Genomic DNA, 26,154 nt, shown 5'->3' on the forward strand with positions numbered 1-26,154 from the left:
GAATGATACCATGGTAGTGTACTGGGTGAACAAGAGTATCCCCTTCGGTAAGTCACTATACTATACCCCAAAAAGAAGCAAAAGATCCAAGATGCGAGATGACCACCTGTTAGAGCGGAATTCTAGTCTACCTAACCAGTGAATGTGGAGACGCGTACAGATGTCGAGCCATTTTTTAGTCGAAGAAACATCTGACATGGTGATGCCTAGGCATCTTAGGCTAGTTTCACAAACCTTTTTCATCTGTTTTTATTTGGTTTCATGCACTTTCTTAGGCAATAAGTAAGAATTTGAATGATAAATGTATGCATGTCTTGACTTAATCAAACATTGTTGTTTACAAACATTTTCATGATATTAATGCAAGAATTACTTGATGCAAGGAATGATGCATTATCTTGAGAATATGGCAAGGCTTTGATGCATTTGTTTGATTAATGATAGGTAAGGAGAAGCAAGGGAAGGGCAAAGAAGAAGTAGAGAAGGCAACGTTGTCAAGGAAAAAGGAAGCAACGTTGGTGGCTAAAGTTGGCCTACCAACGTTGTCTATCAACGCTGGCTCAAAGAGAAATGAAGCAATGTTGGTGGTCAAAGTTGGCTCACTAACGTTGCTAACAACGTTGACAAGGAAGAGGGGAGCAACGTTGGTAGTCCAAGTTGGCTCACCAACATTGCCCACTAACGTTCCAAGCATGACAAGCAACATTGGTGGCCCAAAGTTGGCTCACCAACGTTACTAGCAAAGAAAAAGGTGCCCAACGTTAGTGTGCTAACGTTACTCAAACTTAGCACACTAACGTCTTCGACAATTTCAAGAGGAATGCATTGGAAAAATCGGCGGCAATGCGTACGCGTCGTCTGTAAGAACGTTGGTTCACCAACATTGGTGCCCAACGCCAATGGCAACGCCCAAAAGTGGATTTAAAGGCAATGTTAGTACACTAACGATGGTACTAACGCCAATTCTAACCTCAATCTCAATGGCACCCATGCAAGTGTATGAACGTTAGTGAGTTAACGCCAATGTCAACGTCACAAAGAGTCACTCCAAGCTTACTTCAACAAAGGCCAAAAGCCCACATCCAAGTACTTGCAAGACCCATTTTGAAGATGAGAAGAAGAGTATATATAGGAGAGTTTTTAAACTTGAAAAGTAACCTGGAGGATTAGAGACTCCATAGTGCGTAGTTTAGTTTTTTTTACATTTTGCAATTTTTTTTCGTTTATAATACATTTTGATTTTACTTTCATGCAATTTAAATTTCTTGCAATTGTTCTTAGAGCGATGATGAACTAAACCCTAATCATTAGGGGGAGGAGCTCTATTGTAATTCCAAATAGATGAATGAAATTCTCCTTCTTCTCAATCCGCTTGTTGTAGCTAAGGGATAACTTCTATATCTATTGTGATCTATTCACTCTGGAAGGGGGTTTAGATTCATTGAATTCTTATGTGAGCCTTGGAAAGAGAATCATAAGAATTAGATTGAACCTCTATCTCTCACAATTCTCTTGATTAACACCATTCGGGAGGAATTGAGATCTTGAGAATTTGTGTGGCTCATGGATAAGAGAGATGCACTTACCTTCTTCTCATGACAATTAGATCAAAGAATTGGCAAATTGATTGTGTTTAGAGAAATTGGGTTGCCAAGGAATTGGGACTCAATTAATTACAATCCGCTATAGATCTACTTCATATGATTGAGGATGAAGTTGAGAACCATCGATTTATGATGGATTATGATATCTCCAATCCCTAATGAAGATTTCTCTTTGTTATTCTTCACTGTGATTACCTTGAGTTTCATTTAAATGCTTTGAATTTATTGCTTCCTTTAATTCCCAACACCCAAAGCCCCTTTTACATTGTCATTTACATTATTGCCTTTACTTCCTTGTCATTTAAGCTTCAGCTCATTTAAGTTTCTTGCAATTTAAGTTTTCGTTCTTTAGTTTCTTGCCATTTAAGTTTCCGCCATTGACATTTTGCAATTTACTTTCAGCACTTTAAATTTCCTACAATTTACATTCCGTTCAATCAATTTCACCAAAACCCTTCAATATTCACTTGACTAGACTAATCACCCAACTTAAGTTGCTTAATCCATCAATCTCTGTGGGATCAACCTCACTCTTGTGAGTTATTACTTGCCGATTCGGTACACTTGCCGAAGAGAATTTGTGCTCTGCAAATTTCCGGTGCATCCCATTGCGATAAGCTGTTTGTACTTGTATTTGACATGATGATCAAATATCTTTATATATCTGTGTGATAAGGTGCAACTTCTGTGTGAGACCGCACACCGGCTGAAAAACCATATTCGGGACTTGTGTCTGGTTAATGTCAAGAGTGAATAAGGTGAGGCATGCATCATACTTATAGTGCATTTTCTTGTAGTTACATTGTATGTTTGTAAATGCCTGTATTATGTTATTTAAATTACTGCTTGTATATGTATAATTGCCCTGAAATGTAGACTTCAGACTCAAATCCCCTAAAACTTAGGCTTAGCACGCAAATCTTCTCTATTTTTCGCTATCACCTTGCTGTGAACCATTAGTTCTCACCCCTCTTCTTTCTCTACTCCGCAGATGGGATCGGGAGTCATATTCTTTGAGATTTCTACTTTGAGCTACTACTTCCATATGGGGTGGAACAGTTATATGGGGCGACATCCAGATCCCGCATGTATGTCCTTTCTGAGTGATCTTTCTCTTATCCCCTTTTTAGTAAGGAGTTCGATCTTTATTCACTGTATAATTTTTTGCTATCTGAGATACACCTTGGAGGCCCTAACTCTTCTTTTCCTCCTCAGCTGCTGTACACGATGGAGCCTGAGTCAGAGTCATTTTTTGACATCCAGTGCATATACCCAAAGTGGTTTGACCCTATACCTGAGTCATTGACACCGGTGGAGCCTGTGCCAGGCTATTAGCCTCTAGAATCGAAGGAGAATCAGTTCGGTTCTCTAGGAGATGTCTTCATGCCAACCATGCCTAATGGCTTCTTGTCAACTCCTTCCGACGAGATACCACCTGATGTCATTCCACCTTGGGAGGATGCGATGATTATCGACTTGACATCTAGTCCATAGGAGTACTCTACATCAGAAAGAGAGTAGCTGGATAGTAGTATAGTTTATTTTCTTTCACATTTAGTATATTTTATAAGGGTTAAGATCTTTTGTATATTGGGCCAACTCTAGTCTAGAGTGGTTTTTATGAAGCCGAAGCTCAGTACCTAGTATAAGAGTCTGTATATATAGTTATCTACTATTCGTATCTTATATAGTTTATGATAACCTTATGTATGAAACTCCGCCTTTGGGCATATCTATGTGAATACATCTATTTGTGCTTTTCGCTTTTGTTATGAATGTGTTATGTGCTTAACTATCATAAATAATAACGATATAACTCACGCTTAGAACTTAAACTACAGGCTCATATTAATATAAATAATATATAGTCTAGAGTCTTTAGGTTTAACTCAATCCACCCTCGATCGATCCCCACCCACGCAATTTGTTTGCCGTGAAAAGTACACAAAAAATTCATCGTCGCTGATTGCAACGACAAAATAACGCCGCTTGTGTCCATTTCTGGTATATTTTTCCTGTTATTGGATTTTTTTAAGCTTTTTGGATGTTTTTGTGTTGAGATGAAACCAGATGTTTCTTTGTGCCTCATTTAAATGTTTCTTTTGTGCTTTAGTGGATGTTTCTTTTCGGTTCATTCAGATGTTTTTTTTTTGCATTAGGGGATGTTTCTTTTCTAGGACCTTGTAAATAAATTAATTTGCAAGTCTGACAGTTAGTTGTGATCGACGTCGAGCATTCAGCAGCACAACAAGAGGTATGGTATGGGGAGGGAAAGGACGATCAGGATTGGATGTGGAGGAAAACAGCGGCGCAGGGAGAGGTGTTGCACAAAGAGCTGTCTGCATCGGGGCAAAAACGTTTGAATGCGGAGGGAACTGCACAGCGCAGATAGCAATTAGGGGAGGACGCGTTAGTGGGTGATGGGTGATGGTTGATTCATGTTGAGGGAGTTCGAAATGAATATCGATGTGGCGTTACCGGTAAGAAAAATTGCCCTATAAATTGATTTTTTCAGTGATACGTATAATCCTAACTTTTAAAATTTAAAAAACGAAATGACTTTAAAAAGTTGATCAAATTGGCTTAATGCATAATTAGTTTTTTAGACTTTTTTAATAACTAATTCTTTTTAAAAAAACTATGTATTTTACATAATATCTTTATTTTTATTTATATAAAAAAAATCTTCACGCTTCCCAATGTTATTAACCTTACATAAATGGCTAAAATAAGCGGAAATGATGTCAAACAAGGTTACAGATTATCCGTTGCTATTGTCTAATTGATTTGTTCTTAATATATTCGTCTGATTTGTGATATTCATTATAACACTGTCTTCGGATGTAACTTATATAAGTTCTTATTGATTTTTTCTTTTAGAAAAGCAAAGCACATAAATTGCCTCGCTGTACATGTCCAAATTAAAACAACACCAATTTGACCTGCCTTACTTCTTTCTTTGTTTCAGTTGCTCAAATTTTTTGTTCTGTTATGATCTGAGTTCAATTCTATCGAATATATTATATATTGGTTCTATATTTTGATTTTGACTTCTGAGAAATACGCCTTAAAAATAGTAAAGATATATTTACAACCATTTGCTTCTTATTTTATTACAAAAAATATAACAAAAGATATGTATAAAATAGGTCAAATAAATATAAAAGTAAATGCGTTGTTTCTATTAATGCTAATTAAAAAAAAAAAACTATATGTCTCAAAAATTGAATAGTTAAATATCATTTTGTTATTTATATTTGTTAAAGTCTTAAATATCATGTGGACTTTCATAAAAATAGTAAGAAATTGAATTGGATATGCACTTCTAAATTAAATATTTTTATCAAAAATAACTACTATAAATAAGAAACTGTTGTGATAAGGATCACTTCATACGTGGATATTCATTCTCAAAAGAGAAAGAATTTAATAAAGGTTGAAAAGTCATAATAATTTGTGTGTATAAATAGAGAAAGCATTAATGTGAATAAAAACACACAACAATAATAAAATATTCTTTCTTTTCTCCATACATTATAATAATTCTCTCTTTTCTCTATCTATTCGAAGGTCTTAAGTTTATAATATATTAGTAAATATAATAATCGTCTCGATTATATTAAGATAGTAATTGTGGTGAATATTACTACTAGAGTTCTATATTTATATTTCTCTATCTTATATTTACATCTTCTTTGTTTATTTATTTATTTCACAACACGTTATTAGCACAAGACTCTGATCAAATTTTTGGAAGATTCAAGTAACAAATTTTCATTATGTCGAAACTCTCTCATCTTGAATTTAATGCTCTTGATATATCTAGAAACAACTATTTATAATGGATACTAGATGCTGAAATCCATCTTGATTCAATGGATCTTGGAGATACCATTAAGGTTGAAAATGATGTATCCCAGAAGGATAAAACCAAGGCCATGATTTTTCTTCGTCGTCATCTTGACGAAGGATTGAAAAATGAATATCTCACATTAAAAGATCCTACAGATCTGTGGAAAGACCTTGAAGAAATGTATAATCATAAAAAAATGGTGATACTTCTTTAAACCCGATATGAATGGACGCAATTGTGTATACATGATTTTAAATTTATAAATGAATATAATTCAGTAATGTTTCGAATTACCTCACGAATGAAATTATGTGGGAAAAAATATCTGATAATGATATGTTGGAGAAAACTTTCTCAACCTTCCATGCCTTGAATGTGCTCTTGCAGCAGCAGTATCAAGAAAAAGAATTTAAAAAGTATTCTGAGTTAATTTCTTGCCTTCTTGTTGCTGAACGCAACAATGAATTACTTTTAAGGAATCATGAAGTGCGCCCAGCTGGTGCCGCCCCATTTCCTGAAGCAAATGCGGCAAATCATTACCCCATAAGAGGTAAATGGCAAGGTTTTGGTAGCAAGAAAAATTATGGAAGGAAAAAGAATTATGTTCACAAGAAAGGATCTCGCCAGAAGTGGGATAAAGAAAGGAATAATGGGCAAAATAAATCAATAGAGGATAAGTGTTTTCGTTTGTGGTGGAAAGGGCCATTGGTCGCGTACTTGTCGTACCCCAAAGCACCTAATCGATCTTTATCAAGCATCTTTGAAAAAGGATCACAAAGGAAAGAAAACAAATTTTGTTTCAAATGATGCTGAAAATTCCACCACTCATTATGATGTATCTAATTTTTTTTGAGGATCTTGAAGGAAATATTGGTCATTTGATCAATGATGGAATAGTTTAATATGTGAGATTGTTAGTATTCATGTAAATAAATAATACAAGAAACTTATTAAGTTTTATTTTCTATGTATTTAAATTTTAAATATGATGTATATAAATAATGAAATATTAATGTTTATGCTTTGAAATCATTAAATGTGTCAAGTTTTAATAATAATAGTGATAATAATAAAATTTTAGTATATGACATTATGTACAGTTTTTCATAGAAAAATAATTCCAATGAAGAATTCAATTTGACTGTGCATATATTACTACTCATTTTATTATTATTTATCTTTGAAGAAAATGGTAAGGATATATAATGAAGATGTATGCCTTGCGGATAGAGCAAGTTCGCACACCATTCTTAAAAGTGATATATATTTTACCTATCTTTTGCCAAAAGAAGAATATGTTAATACTATTATTGGCTCAGGCAATGTGATAGAAGGATCCAGAAGAGCTATAATTTTGTTTCCTGGAGGAACAAAATTCATAATAAATAATGCACTATTTTCTACCAAGTCTCTAAGAAACTTGTTGAGTTTCAAAGATATTCGTCGAAATGGATATCATATTGAAACCATGAATGAGGGGAATCATGAGTATTTATGTATCACAACTCATGATTCAAATAAAAATGTTATATTATAAAAGTTACCCTCACTTTCATCTGAGTTATACTATACCAAGATTAGTGCAATTGAATCACATGCCATTGTAAACCAGAAATTTACTAGCCCAAATGAATTCATAACTTCGCACGATAGATTGGGTCATCCGGAAACAACCATGATGCGAAGAATTATTGAAAACTCCCATGGACATTCACTAAAGAACCAGAACATTCTTAAATCTAGTGAATTTTGTTGTGCTACATGTTCTCAGGGGAAGTTAATTTTAAGGCCATCACCAGTAAAGATTGGATTTGAGTCTCTTGAATTCCTATAAAGGATTCAAGGCGATATATGTGGACCTATTCGTCCACCTTGTGGATCTTTTAGATATTTTATGGTCCAAATAGATGCATCTTCGAGATAGTCACATGTGTGCTTATTGTCTTCTCGCAACTTGGCGTTTGCGAGGTTACTTGCTCAAATTATTCGATTAAAAGCACAATTTCTAGAAAATCCAATCAAGGCCATTTGTCTTAATAATGCTGGTGAATTTACTTCCCAAGCCTTTGATACTTATTGTATGGCTAATGGAATAAGTGTTGAATATCCAGTAGCTCATGTTCATACACAAAATGAGTTAGAAGAATCACTTATTAAACGCCTCCAATTAATTGCTAGACCCTTACTTATGAGAAAAAATATCCCAACCTCAGTTTGGGGGCATGCTATTTTACATGCCGCAGTACTTATTCATTTGAGACCAACGAGTTACCATCAATTATCTCCTATTCAATTAGCTTTTGGCCAGCAGCCAAATATTTTCTATTTAAGAATATTCAGGTGTGCGATATATGTTCCCATTGTACCACCTAATCGCACCAAAATGGAACCTCAAAGAAAATTGAGGATATATATTGGATATGATTCTCCCTCTATAGTGAGGTATCTTAAGATACAAACTGGAGATGTATTTAAAGCCAGATTTGCAGATTGTCATTTTGATTAATCAAAATTTTCAACATTAGGGGGAGAGAATAAGCTTCTTGAAAAGAAACTTAATTGGAATAATGCATTATCCTTGATGCATTTGGATCCTCGATCAGGGCAATTTGAACTAGAAGTTCAAAAGATTATACATTTGCAATGAATAGCAAATGAATTGTCTGATGCATTTTCTGATACAAAGAGGATAACAAAATCTTATATACCAGCAAAAAGTATCCCAATTCAAATTGATGACTCAGTTAGACAAATTGCCACCGAAATAAATTCACGCCAGTCGCCAGAAGCATGGCAGACCTATCGGTTCCAAAGACAAAAATTCTCAAAAAAGAAAAGAGGTAAATACTAATCCTGCAGTTGTCCAAAGTTCTAATATGATTTTAACGCCAGAAGACGTTCAGGTACTTGAAAATTATGAAAATGACGAGATATCAATAAATTATGTCTTTACAGGAAAGAAATGGGACCGAAATAAGACAATTGTCAATGAAATATTTGTATATAATGTGGCATTAAATATCATGCACAAAAATAAGGATCTTGAGCCAAGATTAGTCGAAGAATGTCGATAAAGAAATAATTGGCCAAAATGGGAAGAAGTCATGAAGGCTGAATTAGACTCACTTGCAAAACGTGAAGTTTTTTGGACTTGTAGTCCATACACGAGAAGATGTAAAACCTGTTGGATACAGGTGGGTATTTATGAGAAAACAAAATGAGAAAAATGAAGTTGTGTGCTACAAATCCCGACTTGTGGCACAAGGCTTTTCACAAAGGCCCGGTATAGATTATGAAGAAACGTATTCTCCTGTAGTGGATGCGATAACATTGCGTTATTTGGTCAGTTTATCTGCGTATCATAAACTGCATATGCATTTAATGGATGTGGTAACATCCTTACTTATACGGCTCATTAGATCAGGATATCTATATGAAAGTCCCTTACAAACTAAAAATATCTAAACCATCCAATGAATATTCGCAGGGGTTATACTCAGTTAAATTGCAAATATCTTTATATGGTCTAAAGCAATCTGGATGAATGTGGTATAATCATCTTACTGAGTATCTGACTAAAACGGATTCAAGAATGATGATATCTGTCCATGTGTTTTCATAAAGAAATCTACATCTGGGTTCATTATAATTGCTGTGTACATTAATGATTTAAATATCATTGGAACTCCTGAAGAGATTCCAACAATTATAAAAACTCTAAAAGAAGAGTTTGAGATAAAAGATCTTGGAAAGACTAAATTTTGTCTCGACCTGCAAATCGAGCATACAAAAAATGGATCTTCATTCATCAAACAACATACATAAAAAAGATCTTGAAGAGATTTTATATAGATAAGTCACATCCATTAAGTACCCCAATGATCATAAGGTCTTTGGATGTGAAAAAGGATCAATTCTGTCCTAAAAAAAAATGAAGATATCATTGGTCCTGAAGTACCATATCTTAGTGCCATTGGAGCGCTAATGTATCTTGCTAATAATACACGATCCGATATATCATTTGCTGTGAATTTACTAGCAAGAGATAGTTTCTCTCCAACTAGAAGACATTGGAGTGGAATCAAACAAATCTTTCGATATCTTCATGGAACAGTTGACATGGGATTATTTTATCCATATGGATCTAAGTCACAACTAGTTGGCTATGCAGATGCTGGATACTTGTCTGATCCACACAAAGGAAGATTTCAAACAGGATACCTGTTCACATATGGTGATACAGCTATATCATGAAGGTCCACGAAACAGACGATAGCAGCAACCTCCTCTAATCATGCTGAAATACTAGCGATACATGAAGCAAGTCACGAGTGTTTTTGGCTCAGGAGTTTGATCCAATATATTCTGTCATCATGTGGACTGATTGATCATAAGATAGCTCCAACTGTCCTATTTGAAGATAATAAAGCATGCATTGCTCAACTTAAGGGTAGATACATTAAAGGTGATAGAACAAAGCATATTTCTCCTAAATTCTTGTTCACTCATGATCTTCAAAATCAAGGGACAATGGATGTCCAACAGATCCGCTCAAGTGACAATCTGACAGATTTATTTACAAAGTCACTCCCAAAATCTTCCTTTGAAAGATTGGTACATGAGATTGGGATGTGCCGATTTCGAGACATTAAATGATGTCGACAAGAGGGGGAGAGACTGTACTCTTTTTTCCTTGGTCAGGTTTTTTTTCCATTGGATTTTTCTTGACAAGGTTTTTAATGAGACAGTCCCCATCACAAAGAATATTGTACTCTTTTTCTTTCACTAAAGTTTTTTCCATTAAATTTTTTTAGTAAGATTTTAATTAGGCATAATCCTAAATGAACATCCAAGGGGAGTGTTGTGATAAGGATCACTTCATACGTGGATGTCCATTCTCAAGAGAGAATGAATTTAATGAAGGTTGAAAAGTGATAACAATTTGTGTGTATAAATAGAGGAAGCATCAATCTGAATAAAAACACACAACAATAATAAAATATTCTTTCCTTTCTCCATACATTATAATAATTCTCTCTTTTCTCTATCTATCCGAAGACCTTAAGTTTATAATATATTAGTAAATATAATAATCATCTCGATTATATTTAGTAATTGTGGTGAATATTACTACTAGAGTTCTATATTTATATTTCTCTATCTTATATTTACATCTTCCTTATTTATTTATTTATTTATTTATTTCACAACAGAAACAAATATAGTGAGTGCATGGCGTTCGGCTCGATGCTTATAAAAAAATAAAAATAAAAGTAAAAAGACAATTAAATTCTCAAAAATTTTGATTTTGGATTAATTAATTTTTGAAGAAAAAAATATTAATTAAATCTTTTATGATAGTAAACAGTAGACATATATATTTTTCTGTCAATGAATAGTACGAAACAAAATGAAATTATTCATGTATTTCATTATTTATAGTGGTGCATATCTCGTTAGTGTCACATAAAAATGAAAACGATATAATTTTGGATAGTGAAGTATTTATTATCTTTTGAGTTTTCATATGACTTTTATTAATTGCTCTCTATTTATCACAAATTAAAACAAGTGAAGTTTCGCTTCAAAAATTATTATCTGCATGATTATCTTTCGTAAATAGACATATCAAAGTAGCTAATGTTATATATAAGCATCACTATTAAGTTTTAGTTGATAAATTGATAGAAGGACATCATGTGTCTACTTTTACTATATTGGAGGGCCAAATTGGTACTTTTTTTTTCATAGGCTAATTAATATGAAATCAAAATCTCCAAAAACCTAATTGTCACTCTACTTTAAAAATAAAAACTTAGTGAATCCGCAATACATAATTTTCATGGTTACTATTTTAGTGTAACATTTTTATATAAAGATTATATTGTAAATTATTAGATAGTTTAGTTAAATATGTTCAATTAATTATGTTTTCTTATTGTTTACGGTATTTTTCAATTCGACAGATTAAAGACTAATCCACTATGGATGTAAGCTTTATTTGAGGTTTTATCGCTGGTCAATAGGTTATTACATGCATAAGGCAAGATCCGAATTCAAGTTGATTTGTTTAGTTAAACATGTTAAACTATCTAGCAGTTAACAATATTTTCTAACTCCCAATTTGAAATTAAAATTGACAATGGGTTAAGAGAGAAAATGGTTTAGATTGAGTAAATCCCCATAATAGTCCCTGAGATTCACGGGATTACTCAATTTAGTTCTTGAAATTCCAATTTCATCATAATAGTCCCCGAGATTGAATTTCGGGCACCATAGTGGTCCTTGAACATTTTTCCGATGATGACTCAGCTATTTCAATGATGACATGGCAACTATTTGCCATGAAGGCGTCTGCAATGATTAGGTTAGATGGCTAGATTCCAATTTAAACTCAATTTAGTCCCTCCCACTCTATTTAACCCCAACCCTCTTTATTCTCTGCCAAAACTTTTGGAGGGTAACTTTTGCTGTTTCTTCCTCTGTTCTTCCCATTCTTCTTCTTCTTCTTCATATCAATGGAAGCAAATTATTCTCTACCCCTTTATCCTTTAACACCTATATGAATAAGTGAAAACCTATCTTTACCCTTCTTTCTTTCAGATTAACAATCACTCTTACACATTCACAAGTATTATATATATATATATACTTGTTGATGACAAGGTTCTCTTGAGAGCTCATCCTTTGTTTATTTTCTTTCCTTAGAAAAAAGAAATAGAGGGTATACGAAACCCAAAAAAAATGGGTTCAGTGCCATTGTTCCTAAAATAGCTTGCTTCTTCATTACTATTGATTCAGTTATTGTTTCAAATTTGCGACTTAACAAAAGCTTCCAGCTTCAATGAAAATGAAAATGGACCAAATAGAGAGCTTGTAGGAAAATGCAACATGTTATGTAAAAAATGGATACATGACCCTTGTGACCCTTCAAAGTGTCCCTTCACAGATCCACAATTTAATTGATAGAAGAATGGAAGATTTGATAAAATGTAGCAGAAGTTTAGGTAGACCGAATTAGGAGAAAGTAAAGAGAGTTAGAGTTAAATAGAGTGGAAGGGACCAAATTGGGTTTAAATTAGAATTTGGCCACCTAAGCTAGTTGTTGCAGTGCCAACATGACACATTGTTGCCACATCATCACTAAAACGGTGAGTCATCATCAGAAAAATGTTCAGGGACCATTATGGTGCTCGGAGCTCAATCTTGGAGACCACTATGGTGAAATTAGAATCTTGAAGACCAAATTGAGTAATCATGTAAATCTCAGGGATCATTATGGGGATTTACTCGGTTTAGACTCTACCCTAATACAATGAATTTAAGTTCTCTTTACGATTTAACTCTATTCTACTGACAGATTGAGAAATTTTTCAATCCTAACTTTACTCACACCTTAAAGTTTCAAATCCAATCCTATCAACAACAAATCAAATTTTTTTTCTAATAAAAACAATATTTAATCGTTTCATGTTTCACAAACATACTAATAAAATAAAAAAGAGGTAAATACCAAATCGGTACCCGAAAGGTTCTGGCACTGGCAAAATGGTACTTGACTTTTGCTATTAACAAAATAGTCCGTAAAAGATTTTAAAATTTGACAAGCGTATCCTCGAGCTCGCCAGAGGAAATCTTCGACAAGCATAATGCTGACAGAGCCACCGTATTCTGGTGACCTGGCAAACCATCCTCCAAACCTTAATCCCTTCCTCCCAACGTAGACTCCCCATCCATCTCCCTCCTCATACCCAATGCAACCCCTCTCTCTTCCTCCCTATCGCATCCCCCCCTTTCGTCTCCCTCCCCATCACAGCCTCCCCCCGAAACGCACATTCCCCCTCCTTCTCCCTCCCCCCATCACAGCTCCCTCCCCAACACACACTCCCCTCTCCCTCCCTCAACACCACAACTCGCAGCAACAATCACCTTAACATCAACAGCAACAGCAAGCAACAACAACAACAACCCCAACACACTTTTCCCTCTCTCCCATCGCAGCAACAACCTCAACTGCAAGAGCACCATCAAAGACCATCGCCACCACCATCGAAACCACAACAAGGCCTGGAATAGTCGCGTCCCCTCAGCTCCTCAGCCTTTCTCTCTTTCTATTTATATATGCATGTTATGTGTTTGTATAAATGTATGTGTGTGTGTGAATGGATATTGTTATTGTTATTATTATGGTCCTCCGAGAAGAGAAAAAAGGAAGGAGGGAAAAGAGAGAAGGAGGAACAAGTAAGGTTAGGTTCTGAGTGTGCATGTTTTTTTGTTAGTTCTGTTTGGGATTCTGATGATGTTTCTGCTGTTATTCCTGCTTTTGCTGCTGTAATTAGAGAAGCATAAGGAAAAGGGAGTGTGTGTTGGGGAGGGGGCTGTGATAGGGAGTGAGAGGGAAAGGGGTTGCGATGGAGAGGGAGTATGCATTGGGTAGGGAAAGGGCTGCGATGGAGAGGGAGCGGGAGGGGGGAGTGTGCATTGGGGAGGGAGAAGGCTGCGATGGGGAGAGAGATGGAGGGGGAGTCTGCGTTGGGAGGAAGAGATTAGGGTTTGGGGGATGGTTTGTCAGGTCACCAAAATATGGTGGCCGTGTCAGCATTGTGCTTGCCAGAGATTTGCTCCAACGAGCTCGGGAACACGTTTGTTAAATTTTAAAATCTTTTAGGGACTATTTTGTCAATAATAAAAGTCAAGTATCATTTTGTCAGCGCTAGAATCTTTCGAGTATCAATTTGGTATTCACCTCAATAAAAAATATAAAATTAAGTCTATATTAAAATTTAGAATAACAAAAAATAATAAAATTTATGTCAAAATTATTAAAAAAAAAGATGTGGGTTCGATCTTTATTAACTTTATCATACATGTTGATAATTTTTAGGGGTAAGTACGATTTTGATCCCTAAAGTTTAGTGCCAGAATCGAAATCGTCCCTCTTGTATTTTTGGATTTAAAATCGTCCTTAACGTTTTTTTTCGTAATAAAATCGTCCTTTATATTTTTTTTGGATAAAAATACCCTTCCCCCTTCCCCTTCCCCTTACCCCTTCCCCCCCTCCGATCTCCCCTTCCCCCCTCCTCCTCCCTTTCCCCCATCCCCTCCCAGTCTCCCTTTCCTCCCACCCTCTCCCTTCCCCTCACCCCCACCCCCACCTTCCGGTCTCCCCTTCCCCCCTCCCTTTCCCCCACCCCTCCCGGTCTCCCTTTCCTCCCTCCCCCTCCCTCACTCCCACCCCCACCTCCGGTCTCCCCTTCCCCCTTCCCTTTCCCCCACCCCTCCTCCTCCCACCCCCACCCTGACCCTGACGTCCCCTCCCCTCCCCGTCTCCCCTTCTCCCCACCCCACCCCGCGCGTCTTCCCTTCCCCCCACCCCGCGTGCCCTCCCCCTCCCCTTCCCCCCCCCCCCCCCACCCCACCCTCACCCCGCGCGTCTCCCCTCCCCCCCGTCTCCCCCACCTCCACCTCCACACAGAGAAGCAGAAACAGAAAATCAACAAATTTAAGCACAAATTTAACAAGCTGAAACAGAAAGCAAAAAACCAACAAAGAAGCAGATGGTGGTTCCTCAAAAATTCAAAGCAGAAAGAAGAAGAAGAAGAAGAAGAAGGTGGTGGTGGTGCGGTGCGATGCCGGAGGGCGGCAAGGCGGCGGCGGGACGGCGAGACTGCGGCAGCGGGACGGCGGCTTCCCTTCCCCCTTCCCCCTCTTCCCTTCCCCTCCCCTCCCCTCCCCCTTCGTATACCCTTTTCTTCTCCCACCCCCCAACGCATTTTTACGCGTTTTCTTTTTTTTTTAATTTTATAATTTTTATCATTAAAATAGGAATATGGGTAGTTTAGGAATAAAACAAAAAATTTATTAAAATGGACGATTTTAATAAAAAAAAAAAACGTTAATGACAATTTTAAATCCAAAAATACAAGAGGGACGATTTCGATTCTGGCACTAAACTTTAGGGACCAAAATCGTACTTATCCCTAATTTTTAACTACCAATTATAATATATAAAAAATGCGAATAGATCATATAAAGAGGTTTAAATCTGCACCTGATCCTATCCGTATCTCCACCCGCTCACTTCTCAATCTAGGGTCAAATTGTCAACCCTATCCCAACAAATTGGATTGGATTAGATACCGCAGATAAGGGTTGTATTATTAGATCTATTTGGAATACTAAAAATGACGAGTTGTAACTTGTGAGACTGGTATTATATAACTGGCAAGGAACAGCAAAGGGTGCTGTCTTTTTGCATTTGGGGTCTTACACAGCAAGAGTGACATAATTATGTAAAAAACCTGAAAGGGTAGTAGAAGTTAAAGTAGTACAACATTGGAACTTAAGTGTACATTTACATTGTTTGAAGCCTGGCCGGCACACCACATTTCAATTTTCCAACTGTAACATGAACAACAAAGTCCACCCTCCACCTTGGATTTTCAGAATCTTGTACTTGGTCACTGTGGCTCTCCTTTTTCCACCCAAAATTTAAATTAGTAAAAAAAGAAAACAAAAGAAAAGAAAAAAACAAAATATTTCATATCATATTCCAAATTCCAAAGCCCCATCATTGTTTGTACCCTCAAAAAAACTTTCACTCCTTTATAAAGTTTTCAACTGACTTTCAAAAACAATGCAAGTTATCACTCCCATTAACTGTTTGACAATAGTCCTGTGTCAACTTTACTCAACTACTATACTTACTTGCCATTAGTTTTCACTTTTCAATAGTCATTTCTTGAAAGGCTAATTGATAATGGGGGTGGTGAAGATGAATATGAGATGGCCTCCATGGCCACAACATCTATGGCCCAAGAAGTTTGAGGCAATTGTGATTGTACAAAGGCTTGAAGGAACATCAAGCTTGGTGAAGAGGTTGAAGAAGAAGGCTCATGAGGAGTTGGGATCATTGGTGGTTGAGATCAAATGGAAGGGCCAGAAGAAGGGTAGTGTATCCTTGAGGTCCCTTGGGGCCTCCGTGAAGAGAAGCTTCACCAGTGTTGTTGCTCTAATTGGTGGTGAAGGTGAAGGTGAAGGTGAAGGAGTGGTTCAATGGAACCAGGAGTTTAGAAATGTTTGCACCTTTAATGGCTACAAGGACCATGACATGTTTCATCCATGGGAAGTTATGTTCACTGTCTCCAATGTGAGTCTCTATAACAAATCCATGATAATATCCATTCTTTCTTCTATTTGATTTTTGGGTGTGGGAAATATTTGCATGTTTCTGGAGTATATATTTAATACTTGTTTTAAAGACATTTATAGTCATGCATTCACATTTATTTGATACAAATGAATTTCTTTTTTTTTTTTTACCAAACATCAATATTATTTGCAATAAGCCATGTTTCTTATTTGTGGCCAGAAAGAACTATATTTTGAGAATGAATAACTTAGGTTCAATTTTATTTCCTTGTTCTTATGGATCCTTTTAGATTCAATGTTATTTCCTTGTTCTTATGGATTCTTTCTTTTTGTACTGAATTAGGTTTATAACAAAGGGCCCAAAACAATGGCCTCTGTAATTGGAGTTGCATCAGTAGACTTAGCCAAACACATGCCTGCAGCTGTGGATAAAAAGACCGAAATTCTAATTCCTTTGAATGTTCCTGGCACCATTAGTACTAGTCTCTCACTTTGTGTAAGTTTCTTTTTGTTCCTTCTTTTTATCCTTGTGATGCCCTTTAATTGTTGAAATTTCAAGTAAACTATCTCATATATCTTTTATACTGATAATGCATAAAAATTAAATTCATAGATATATAACCTTATTGGCCTATTACTTTAAAGTTTTAGGTCATAAACTCATAATGTGTCGTCTGACTAGTTTTGTGTTTCTCATTGCATCAAACTTGATTTCTGTTTAACAGGTATCCCTCAGATTACTGAAATTGGAGACACTTAAAGAGTATTTGGATGCAGAGCATCGATCAATGGAGCATGTTCCTTCTTTGCCATCTTCTCCAGAATCTCCCTCAACGAGTAGAAACGAACCTTCTACACTTAAAGTAGGTCTAAGAAGAGTAAAAATCTTTGCTGAGTATGTATCTACTGTGAAAGCTAAGAAGGGAAACTCAAAAGATGAAGGAAATGATGTTACGAGTTCCAACAGAAGCGAAGATTCCGAACATAGATATAGATCCGACACAGATTCATTAGATAATGATTCTGCCATTGATTTGCATGAGAAGAACAAAGAAGGTTCATATGTTAGATGTTCTTCATTGGGTTATGGGACATTAGACTCCGTAAATTTTGTAGGAGGATCACCTTGTCTAAGTTCATTTTTCAGTAGTGAAGATGATTTTGGAGTAGCACATGTTGAGAATTACAATACACTTGATCAGATAGAGTGTCATGGTTCGAGGAATAGAATCATTTCTTGGAGGAAAAAGAAACTGAAATTTAAATATTTGAAGGTGAAAAAAGGGGAGCTACTTCTGAAAAGGGATAATGGAGAAGTGGGCGGAGATGATATTGATTATGATCGCCGCCAACTTAGCTCTTCTGATGGGTATCCTGTCAAGGTATGTGTCATGTGCATAGTTTTACAAATTCTGTTTCAAAAACCATTTATTCCATGATTACTTGTGTTTCAAGCAACCTTTGAAAATCAACTTTTAGTGTGTTTGTTTCCTGTAGTGGCATAAAATAGAAGAAACTATCGCCCCAAGGCAATCATTTGTTCCTGAATTCGAGGGTAACAATTTTATGGTTGGAGGTTGGGAGTGCAAGGAATTCATCAGCCGAGACAAACGAACAAAGCTCCATACACAAGTCTTCTTTGCTTCATTTGATCAAAGGAGCAAACACTCTGGTGGGGAAGGCGCATGCGCGGTCCTGGTTGCTGTGATTGCTGATTGGCTAAAAGCAAACCGAGTCGAAATCCCCATTAAGTGTCAATTTGATGGCCTTATTAAAGATGGATCATTAGAATGGAGAATTCTCTGTGAGAAAAAGGAACACATGAAAAAATTTCCTGACAAACACTTGGACCTTGACACTGTTCTGCAGGCCAAAATCAGTTCAATTTTCGTGCTGCCAGAAAAATCCTTTGTTGGATTCTTCATTCCAGAAGAGGGAACAACTAAGAGTGGAGGCTTTGAATTCCTTCAAGGTGCTATGTCCTTTGATAGAATATGGGAAGAAATAAGCATTTCTGCATCAAAATTGAACATAAATGATGACCCTTTGGTCTACATTGTAGGTTGGAATGATCATTTCTTTGTACTAAAGGTTGAGGAAGATGCTTATTACATCATTGATACTTTAGGGGAGAGATTATATGAGGGATGCAAACAAGCATACATATTGAAATTTGATGCTTCCTCAACAATTGAGAAATTAATGGCCAAAGAAAATCAAGAGTTGAATGAGATTATATGCAGAGGCAAAGAATCATGCAAAGAATATATCAAAAGATTTTTGGCTGCCATAACTGTAAGGGGAGTGCAGCTTGAGGTCAAGAAAGGCTTGAAACCTTCAAAGCCTCTTCACCATAGGTTACAGATTGAATTCTACTATACTCAATTGAAGCAACAGTAAAATGCAGATCATGCATCAACAAACCAACACTGGCTTAGTTGAATAGTAGGCAAGTTTGTCATTTTTCCACCAAGAGACTTCGAGTCTTGGAGAAGGAAAAAACAGTTATACTCAGAGAGGCAGTTATAGTTTTTCGAACTAGATTAACTGGATTTGAAGTAATAGGGTCTTGATTCAAGTGCAGAGAAAAAAAAAAAGATGGTGCATCAACAATTGCTTGGTGCAATTCTAGAGATATTTCATAGTTAGTTACTAATATTGTTTTTTCCATGAGATTGTTTTACACAATACTAAAATACACTTGAGTTGTTTAAGCTGAGCTGTAGATTTGGTATTTTTCTTGAATTTTCATGGCTTGGCCTTCTGATCAATAATGTTGATTATTATATATGTTAATCTAAGAATTTCAATTTGGAATTTAACACTCTTTGTCTCAACAGTTACTGAGAGATCACATTTCCCTCCATTTGCAATTCGGGTCCAGCTATTTAAGTCTTATTTATATCTCTTTATAATAAAACATAATATTTAATTTGAGGAAAAAATTATTTAAAAATGAAATGATAAATACTCTCATATTTAAGAAAAAAAATTGAAAAGTAATTTTAAAAAGCTTGGAAGGTGTTTCCGATAACAACTTTCGTCATACATTTCCCTTTTAAATACCTTAAGAATCAATTTGATACAAGACATGGATAATATTTGACTCTTAAAAATGTGCTTCACCTTGTTAAAAACATAGGTTGTAACATATAACTTGCCCTTAACATAGTATTCCCTAGTATATGTTGCTAGCTCATGCATAAATAAACAAAGCCAATAAGGGTATGTTTTATTGGAGTAAAAATGGGAGAAATTTTACTCTCACTTTATTTTAGTGTAATTATATTTCATTTAAAGAGTGCGTTGAAACAACAATTAAGCTGTCTTTATGTGACCTTAAAATTATAAATAGTGAATCAGAAACTTGCATTAAGTTAGACTGCATACATTATGCTCTACACTCTTTGGATGTAATCCTTTCAAAGACTCGACATATTACATAATGTGAGATGCTTTGCATCAGATTGTCTATCTTTCATTGTTTAATGTATTTATCATTAAGTGAAGTATATAACTGGAAACTTTGAGATCAATACATGTTAGATGAATGGTAATCAATTTAATTTCTAGAAAACCTCATTTAATTTATTAGGAGGAGAAGTAACCAAAATAAATACTTCATCTCCCATGATTGCAAAAGCATTGCCTTAATCTTTTAGCAGCCTCTTTATAAATTATGAAATTAAGGCAATTATTTTTTAGACACCAAAAGAATTGCCTTAATTTCATAATTTATAAGGAAGCTTACAGTTACTTGAGAAATTAATAATCAGCTCTCAGTTGAACACATCTGAGAAACCAGCTTGATTACTCCCCACATAGGTGCATCATTCTGCAGCAAATAATTTTCAAGTTACAATTATTATAATTTGTAGAAGTCAACAATAAATAATAGGCATTGATTGCTTTCATACAAATTGGAAGGAACCAAGAATGTAAAGAGAGTTTACTTACCACAAGAACAACATCAAAAGCTTCTTGATAGATGCTAAGTGAGTTCTCAATGTTGTGGTTCCTGCAACAGTAATTTCATATCATAACTTATCACGTCTATCAGTAATATCCAGTTTCCTTTCAATCTATGCATACCTATTGACTAGACTAAAAAGGAAGTTTTTCGAAGATGGATTACAAAAGAGAAAAGAGGAATAATCATTCTCTTCAAACAGGGCGCAAAGAAAGACAAACAGCATCGACATGAACAAACTCTTTTCGCACTAGACGGCATCGTCTATGAAGTAAACGATTTCATTGTATCCCTAAAAAACTTTGATATACTTATTCATATGGTTTTACAAATTGTCACCAACTACTCAATAACTAAATATAGAGAGCTCAAGCATCATTCATAACCTGGCAGTCAGAATATATGAATTGCGGCAAAATAAAGTTTTAACTTACAAGAATCCCACGGATATCCGTGTCTCATAATTCAAGCCATCAGACATTCCCAGGTCTCCAAGGTGATCACCAAGAAGGAGAACATTGGTTCTCTTCTTGACTGAAGCATTGTCAGCAGTTTGATCATCTGTATCGCCCAATTGCTCGTGGAGAGGCGCAGCCATGTCAAGAGCATGTTCATTTTTATTTAAGCTGTGAATCACTTTCCCTGAATTTGGAATTTGCAACAAAAAGTAAGAAATGATTCTATGAAGCAAATACGTTCATCCAAATCATCCCTTAGAAGCTTCGTACGCATTTCATTATATAAGATAATAAATTGGTTTAATGTGATATCAATTTGTATAAAGAAAGAACCCAACATATTAATTTCAAGTATGTATAACGAATCACCTTTAAAAGATACAAGGTGACCATCATTATCAAATACCATCCTATTGGATACTATCTTCACATTTTTGAAGGATCTATGAAGTTTCTGCCTTAAAACCTGTTATATCAGGAAGAAAAAAATAGCAACACATTGCAATTCAGAAACACAAACAATAACAGACACAGATAGTCCAGAACACAAGCTTAAGACCTCTTCAATGATATCAGCAAGTCCTGCGGAGAATATCAACACAGGAATGTCTCTTTCCTGAAAGTTATAATAACCGAAAACAGGAACCGGTATCAGAAATTTTTTCACATGCCTAATTCCGTCAACATATTGAAAAACTCAGAACTTCAGCACTTCACACTAGACGCTTTTGAAAAAAGGATGAGAAATATACCTCTAAATATTCAAAGAGTTCACCAACACCTTCCCTAAAAGCAATGTTGGCATCAGCAACTGATTGTCTTATCGATTCGAATGTAAGTCCTCCCTCAACGAGAAGACCATGTGTTTTTCCCCACCTGGTGCACCAGAATAAGAGTTTCAGCAGCTGGCATTAATGTTCTTCAGGTTAGAGCTTATATCTCCACCATTCAGAAACTGCGTGACATACCACTCTTCCATGAGCTTCGTTTTCTCTTCAAGTCCAATAGTTGGTGAAAATTCTAAGGGATGGTAATGTTCAAATAACTGCTGCCTTTTCTCATCGTATTCCGGATTACCTTGCTTCAAAAGGCCATGACTACCTAAAAGTGATTCTATTAGATATAAACCGGAAAATCCTACTGAAAAATATACTTTTCTTTTTGAGTTTTTTCCATCATAATTAACATAAAAAAGTATAAATAAATAAATTGTTCAGGGAACATACTTTGCCCACGAGTTCCATTAATCCAAAACTTCGTTAATGTGGCATCAAAATCAGCAATCACCTGATACCAACAATCTGAATACAATCATAAAAACAGAAACATGTGCAAGAAAACTATAAAAAATAAATAAATTACATTCCCCCGAGATACGATTCGATGAAATTCAACTCGAACCCTCTATTTCTAAAAGCATACAACGACCACTTCTGAGATTTAGGTAACACTTAAGTACCCTTGTACTGTGTAAAGTATAACATTACTGAATTTCCTATGAATCAAACCCTAATAACCAAATCTCACGTGAGATTAATGTAATTTACCCATTTTTCCACAGGTGCCAATTTTGTAAGACACTGAGTACCTATGGAATATACAATACAACATGCAAGTCTTTGGTTCAAGTTCAACCAAGTAAAAAACATTAAAAAATAAATAAACAAATAAAAAGAAGAACATGAATGTTTCAGTTTCACCTGAAGCTTGTGGGGACCAGCAGAACGAATTGCAGCAATCTTGTTGTCCAGCAAAAGAGGATTCCTCACCAACAATTCCGAAGCTAACTTCACATCCTCCATTTCCAAATCTTTACCACAACAGAATGATTCCCTTCAAGCAAAAACATGACAACAAAGATAATAAATAAGCAGAAAAATAACTATTTTTAAATGATATATTTGACAATTAATAAGAATTTGACTAATTTGATTCGTATTGAATTGAATTGCACAAGAAATTAGAAAAACTGTTGAAAGAGACGAAAAAAAAAAGGAACCTTGTGGAGTTGAGAAGGGAAAAAGAAGAGAAGGGAAAGTAAGGTGAGCGAAAGGTGGTAAGAAGAATCGATTGGAGTTGCAGTTGGAAGCGATAACTCATTTGAAGGCTCCTACACTCGTCACTCGTCACTCGTCTTTTTTGCTTCTTTAAATTCAGATTCTTCACTCCCTTGGGTATCAAATTTCATATTTTTTTAATTTATTTTCTTTTTTTAAATTAATCAACCACATATTGTCATATAATAAAAATAATTAATTTTTATTTAAAATGTTATTTACATACGTGAATTTAATTGTATAATTGTATATAATTATTTATATTGTAAACACATTGAAATTTAAATTTTATTTCTTTTAATTATACTTAAATTGGTACTCCAAAAATTTTAAATCGAATAGTTTAATTTTTAACAAATTTTTATTGTTTCAAAAATGTTCGAATATTATTATGATATATTAGTTTTTTAGTTTTTTTAAATGAAGATTAGTTTATCTTATACTGATATTTTTTAATAATTTAATTATTTTATAGTAAAATTTATTAAAAATTATTGATATTAACAATTCATAATATTTTTTATTTAAATTTTTTAAATGTTTTTTATTTGTTATACTTTATATATAATATTTATTGTTTAAACTAATAATTTATTCATTAGATTGATCTTTTTACAAATAATAAATAAAAATTTAAAATTTATTAATTTATTTGTTATTTCTAATAAGTAATAATAGATTATTTATAAAAATTTAAATTTAAATATAATTAATTTTATATAAAATTATAATTAAAAATTATTAAATAATTTAATATATTTAATTAAATTATTAATAATAATAATTTCTAACTATCAAATTTTATATGAAGTTCACGTGAGTTTTTACTTTTTACTATCTATGAAGAGCGAATTAACATTCACCTCGGACAGTAAAGAATAAAGATAGAAATGATAGTGGAAGAAAAAAAAAAAAACAAAAGCAAAAGGATTTTTGTTCCACATAGGCCGTAGCCATGATTAATGAACGTTAATCCTCTAATCGTCACTAGTCATAACCCAAAATTGTGGGACCACAAATAACCACTAAAAAAATCCCCGAGGTAATTAGATTACCACGTGGCACTCATTAATTGGTGAGATCAACTTTGTACCATGCTTTTCGTTGTAGACTAGTGTGGCTCTTGCATACCCATTACCCACTAATAACGCTTTAAATTTATTATAAAAAAATAGAAAACAAAAAACGAAGTTGAAAATTAACTAGCCGTTGGAACTGAGACTCTCAGAGTCCCTACTATTCTCTATCACTGCGCCCAAAGAAGAATCCAAAGACAAAGAAGAAGGAAGTGTTAAGCTTTGTTTTCACAATCTTCACCCTAATTTGTTCAGACAACAAAATCAAATTCAATTTTTTCTTTTTTATTATTTTTTGATTCTGAGGCAGAGAATGAGGGGGGTGAAAGGAAAATTGCTGAAGAAGCTGAAATCAATCAAGCCAATTGAGTCTCTGAGGCATGATCGAATTCTTCAGGTGAAAGCATCAGATGGGTACGTTGATTTTCTCCAAAAGCTTCCAACTTTCAACCTAAGTTCCCCTTTTCTTTCCCGAGAAAATGTTCCCAAGAAGGTGGTTGTTGTCCAGAAAAAGGTGCATCAGGAAGAACAACCAGAGGTAATTGATGTGTCAGAGCTCATGAAAGACCTAAAAGATGATGATGAAGAAATAGATTTGGATGATTACAATGACAACAAAGAGAACATTGGACCATGTTCGTTGAAATCAAATCACCAATTTGGACACAAGGGAATTTCTGAGAATGGGTTCAGAGAAGAAACAGAGCGAAACCAGAGCAAAAAGCAGAGTAAGATTTTGGTGGATTTAAGATCACCTGAGCCAAGGTCTGATTTTGATGGAAAAAACCAAACTCCATTGTCTGAGATTGATGTCGCGTCATTCCGGAGGCCGGACTTGAATTCTGGCAGCTTGTTCGACCCAAATCTACTAGCAGCATTTGAGGAGGCCGTGAGGGAATATGTTAAGATGACAGAGGAACAGAGGAGAGCCAGAGCCGAAGCAGAGCTCTTAGAGAAATCATGCAACATTGTGGAAGAAATTGGCAATTGCGATTGCGACAGCAATGGCAATGGTGACGGCGATGATCCTTTGTTGTGCTTTGAAGAGAAGTGTCCGCCCGGAGGCGAAAGCTGTGTGATCTTCTACACAACAACTCTAAGGGGAATCCGGAAGACATTCGAGGACTGTGAAAAGATCCGGTTCCTTCTCGAGAGCTTCAAGGTTCTGTACTTTGAGAGGGACATATCAATGCACAAGGAGTTCAAAGAAGAGCTTTGGGAAACTTTGGGTGGGAAAATTGTGCCACCAAGGCTCTTTGTTAAAGGGAGGCACATTGGTGGAGCAGAAGAAGTTGTGACATTGCATGAACAAGGGAAATTGAAGCAAATCTTTGAAGGAATCCCTAAAGATTGTTCCAATGGTCCATGTGATGGATGTGGTGGAATAAGGTTTGTGCTTTGCTTCATTTGCAATGGAAGCCACAAAATCATTGAAGAACATGGAGAGAAGATTCAGTGCTCTAAGTGTAATGAGAATGGCTTGATTACATGCCCCTATTGCTCCTCTTAGTTGTAAGAATATCAGTTCACAATTTGTACTCTATCTTTGAGTAATAGTTTCTGTATGTAACTGGATTTGAGGAAAGTTGTTTGTTTTTTTTTTTTTTTGGATCATTCTTTCATTATTTGTTTCAACGCTGGTGATTTGGCATCTTAATGGCTATTTGTTCTGGTTCTTGGAACAAATCTGAAATAGTTCAAATTTCAGATTCAGTGTGCTTTACAATGTATCTATATCTATATCTACATACCATAAATAAAAAGGGCTTTTACATTACAAGTTGAAAAGTATACATATTCTTAAGAGTAATAACTAATAACTCCTTATTAGACAAAATTTTACTATCCTGAATTTACATATTAAAAATGTTGGACTCAATATTACTTATCCAAAAATCAGGCATTTATAAGTATTTGATTATCTGATGGTATAAATTACTTTGTTTGTTCACTTTTCTGTTATATAACATTTTCTTAATAACAAA

The 26,154-nt window shown here is 35.0% G+C and overlaps 3 protein-coding genes across 4 annotated transcripts; 2 read left to right on the forward strand and 1 right to left on the reverse strand.

The window, feature by feature from the left end:
* Positions 1–16,028: 16,028 nt before the first annotated feature.
* LOC130951640 (uncharacterized) lies at positions 16,029–19,268 on the forward strand. The gene is made up of 4 exons (XM_057880337.1): positions 16,029–16,606; positions 16,952–17,104; positions 17,334–17,990; positions 18,106–19,268. Exons 1-4 carry the CDS (start codon positions 16,217–16,219, stop codon positions 19,006–19,008), a joined length of 2,103 nt encoding a protein of 700 aa, XP_057736320.1. The 5' UTR covers positions 16,029–16,216; the 3' UTR covers positions 19,009–19,268.
* A 636-nt stretch (positions 19,269–19,904) lies between these two features.
* Positions 19,905–23,188, reverse strand: LOC130948015 (uncharacterized). 2 transcript variants are annotated; one of them, XM_057876728.1, is made up of 11 exons: positions 23,036–23,188; positions 22,737–22,869; positions 22,263–22,323; positions 22,005–22,137; positions 21,789–21,912; positions 21,596–21,652; positions 21,406–21,502; positions 21,013–21,220; positions 20,566–20,626; positions 20,370–20,443; positions 19,905–20,289 (listed from the first exon to the last, which is right to left on the reverse strand). In XM_057876728.1, exons 1-10 carry the CDS (start codon positions 23,134–23,136, stop codon positions 20,381–20,383), a joined length of 1,038 nt encoding a protein of 345 aa, XP_057732711.1. In that variant the 5' UTR covers positions 23,137–23,188; the 3' UTR covers positions 19,905–20,289; positions 20,370–20,380. The 2 variants fall into 2 exon arrangements, with proteins under 2 accessions (XP_057732711.1, XP_057732710.1); XM_057876727.1 differs by having other exon boundaries at positions 19,917–20,443.
* Positions 23,189–24,406: 1,218 nt separating this feature from the next.
* LOC130951787 (uncharacterized) lies at positions 24,407–25,747 on the forward strand. Its single transcript, XM_057880522.1, has one exon. The coding sequence runs from the start codon at positions 24,483–24,485 to the stop codon at positions 25,677–25,679; it is 1,197 nt and encodes a 398-aa protein (XP_057736505.1). The 5' UTR covers positions 24,407–24,482; the 3' UTR covers positions 25,680–25,747.
* Positions 25,748–26,154: the final 407 nt, after the last annotated feature.

This window comes from Arachis stenosperma, chromosome 9, assembly GCF_014773155.1.
Source record: "Arachis stenosperma cultivar V10309 chromosome 9, arast.V10309.gnm1.PFL2, whole genome shotgun sequence".
In the NCBI taxonomy this organism is placed as follows: domain Eukaryota; kingdom Viridiplantae; phylum Streptophyta; class Magnoliopsida; order Fabales; family Fabaceae; genus Arachis; species Arachis stenosperma.

Excerpts from the sequence above, each read along its gene's own strand:
- LOC130951640 (XM_057880337.1), top strand. The coding sequence starts at position 16,217 with ATGGGGGTGGTGAAGATGAATATGAGATGGCCTCCATGGCCACAACAT. Across the intron at positions 17,105-17,333 it reads GTACTAGTCTCTCACTTTGT|GTATCCCTCAGATTACTGAA; the intron begins GTAAGTTTCTTT and ends TCTGTTTAACAG. Across the intron at positions 17,991-18,105 it reads CTGATGGGTATCCTGTCAAG|TGGCATAAAATAGAAGAAAC; the intron begins GTATGTGTCATG and ends TGTTTCCTGTAG.
- LOC130948015 (XM_057876728.1), bottom strand. The coding sequence starts at position 23,136 with ATGAGTTATCGCTTCCAACTGCAACTCCAATCGATTCTTCTTACCACC. Across the intron at positions 22,138-22,262 it reads TAATGGAACTCGTGGGCAAA|GTAGTCATGGCCTTTTGAAG; the intron begins GTATGTTCCCTG and ends AATCACTTTTAG. Across the intron at positions 20,444-20,565 it reads CTTTTGATGTTGTTCTTGTG|AATGATGCACCTATGTGGGG; the intron begins GTAAGTAAACTC and ends TATTTGCTGCAG.
- LOC130951787 (XM_057880522.1), top strand. The coding sequence starts at position 24,483 with ATGAGGGGGGTGAAAGGAAAATTGCTGAAGAAGCTGAAATCAATCAAG.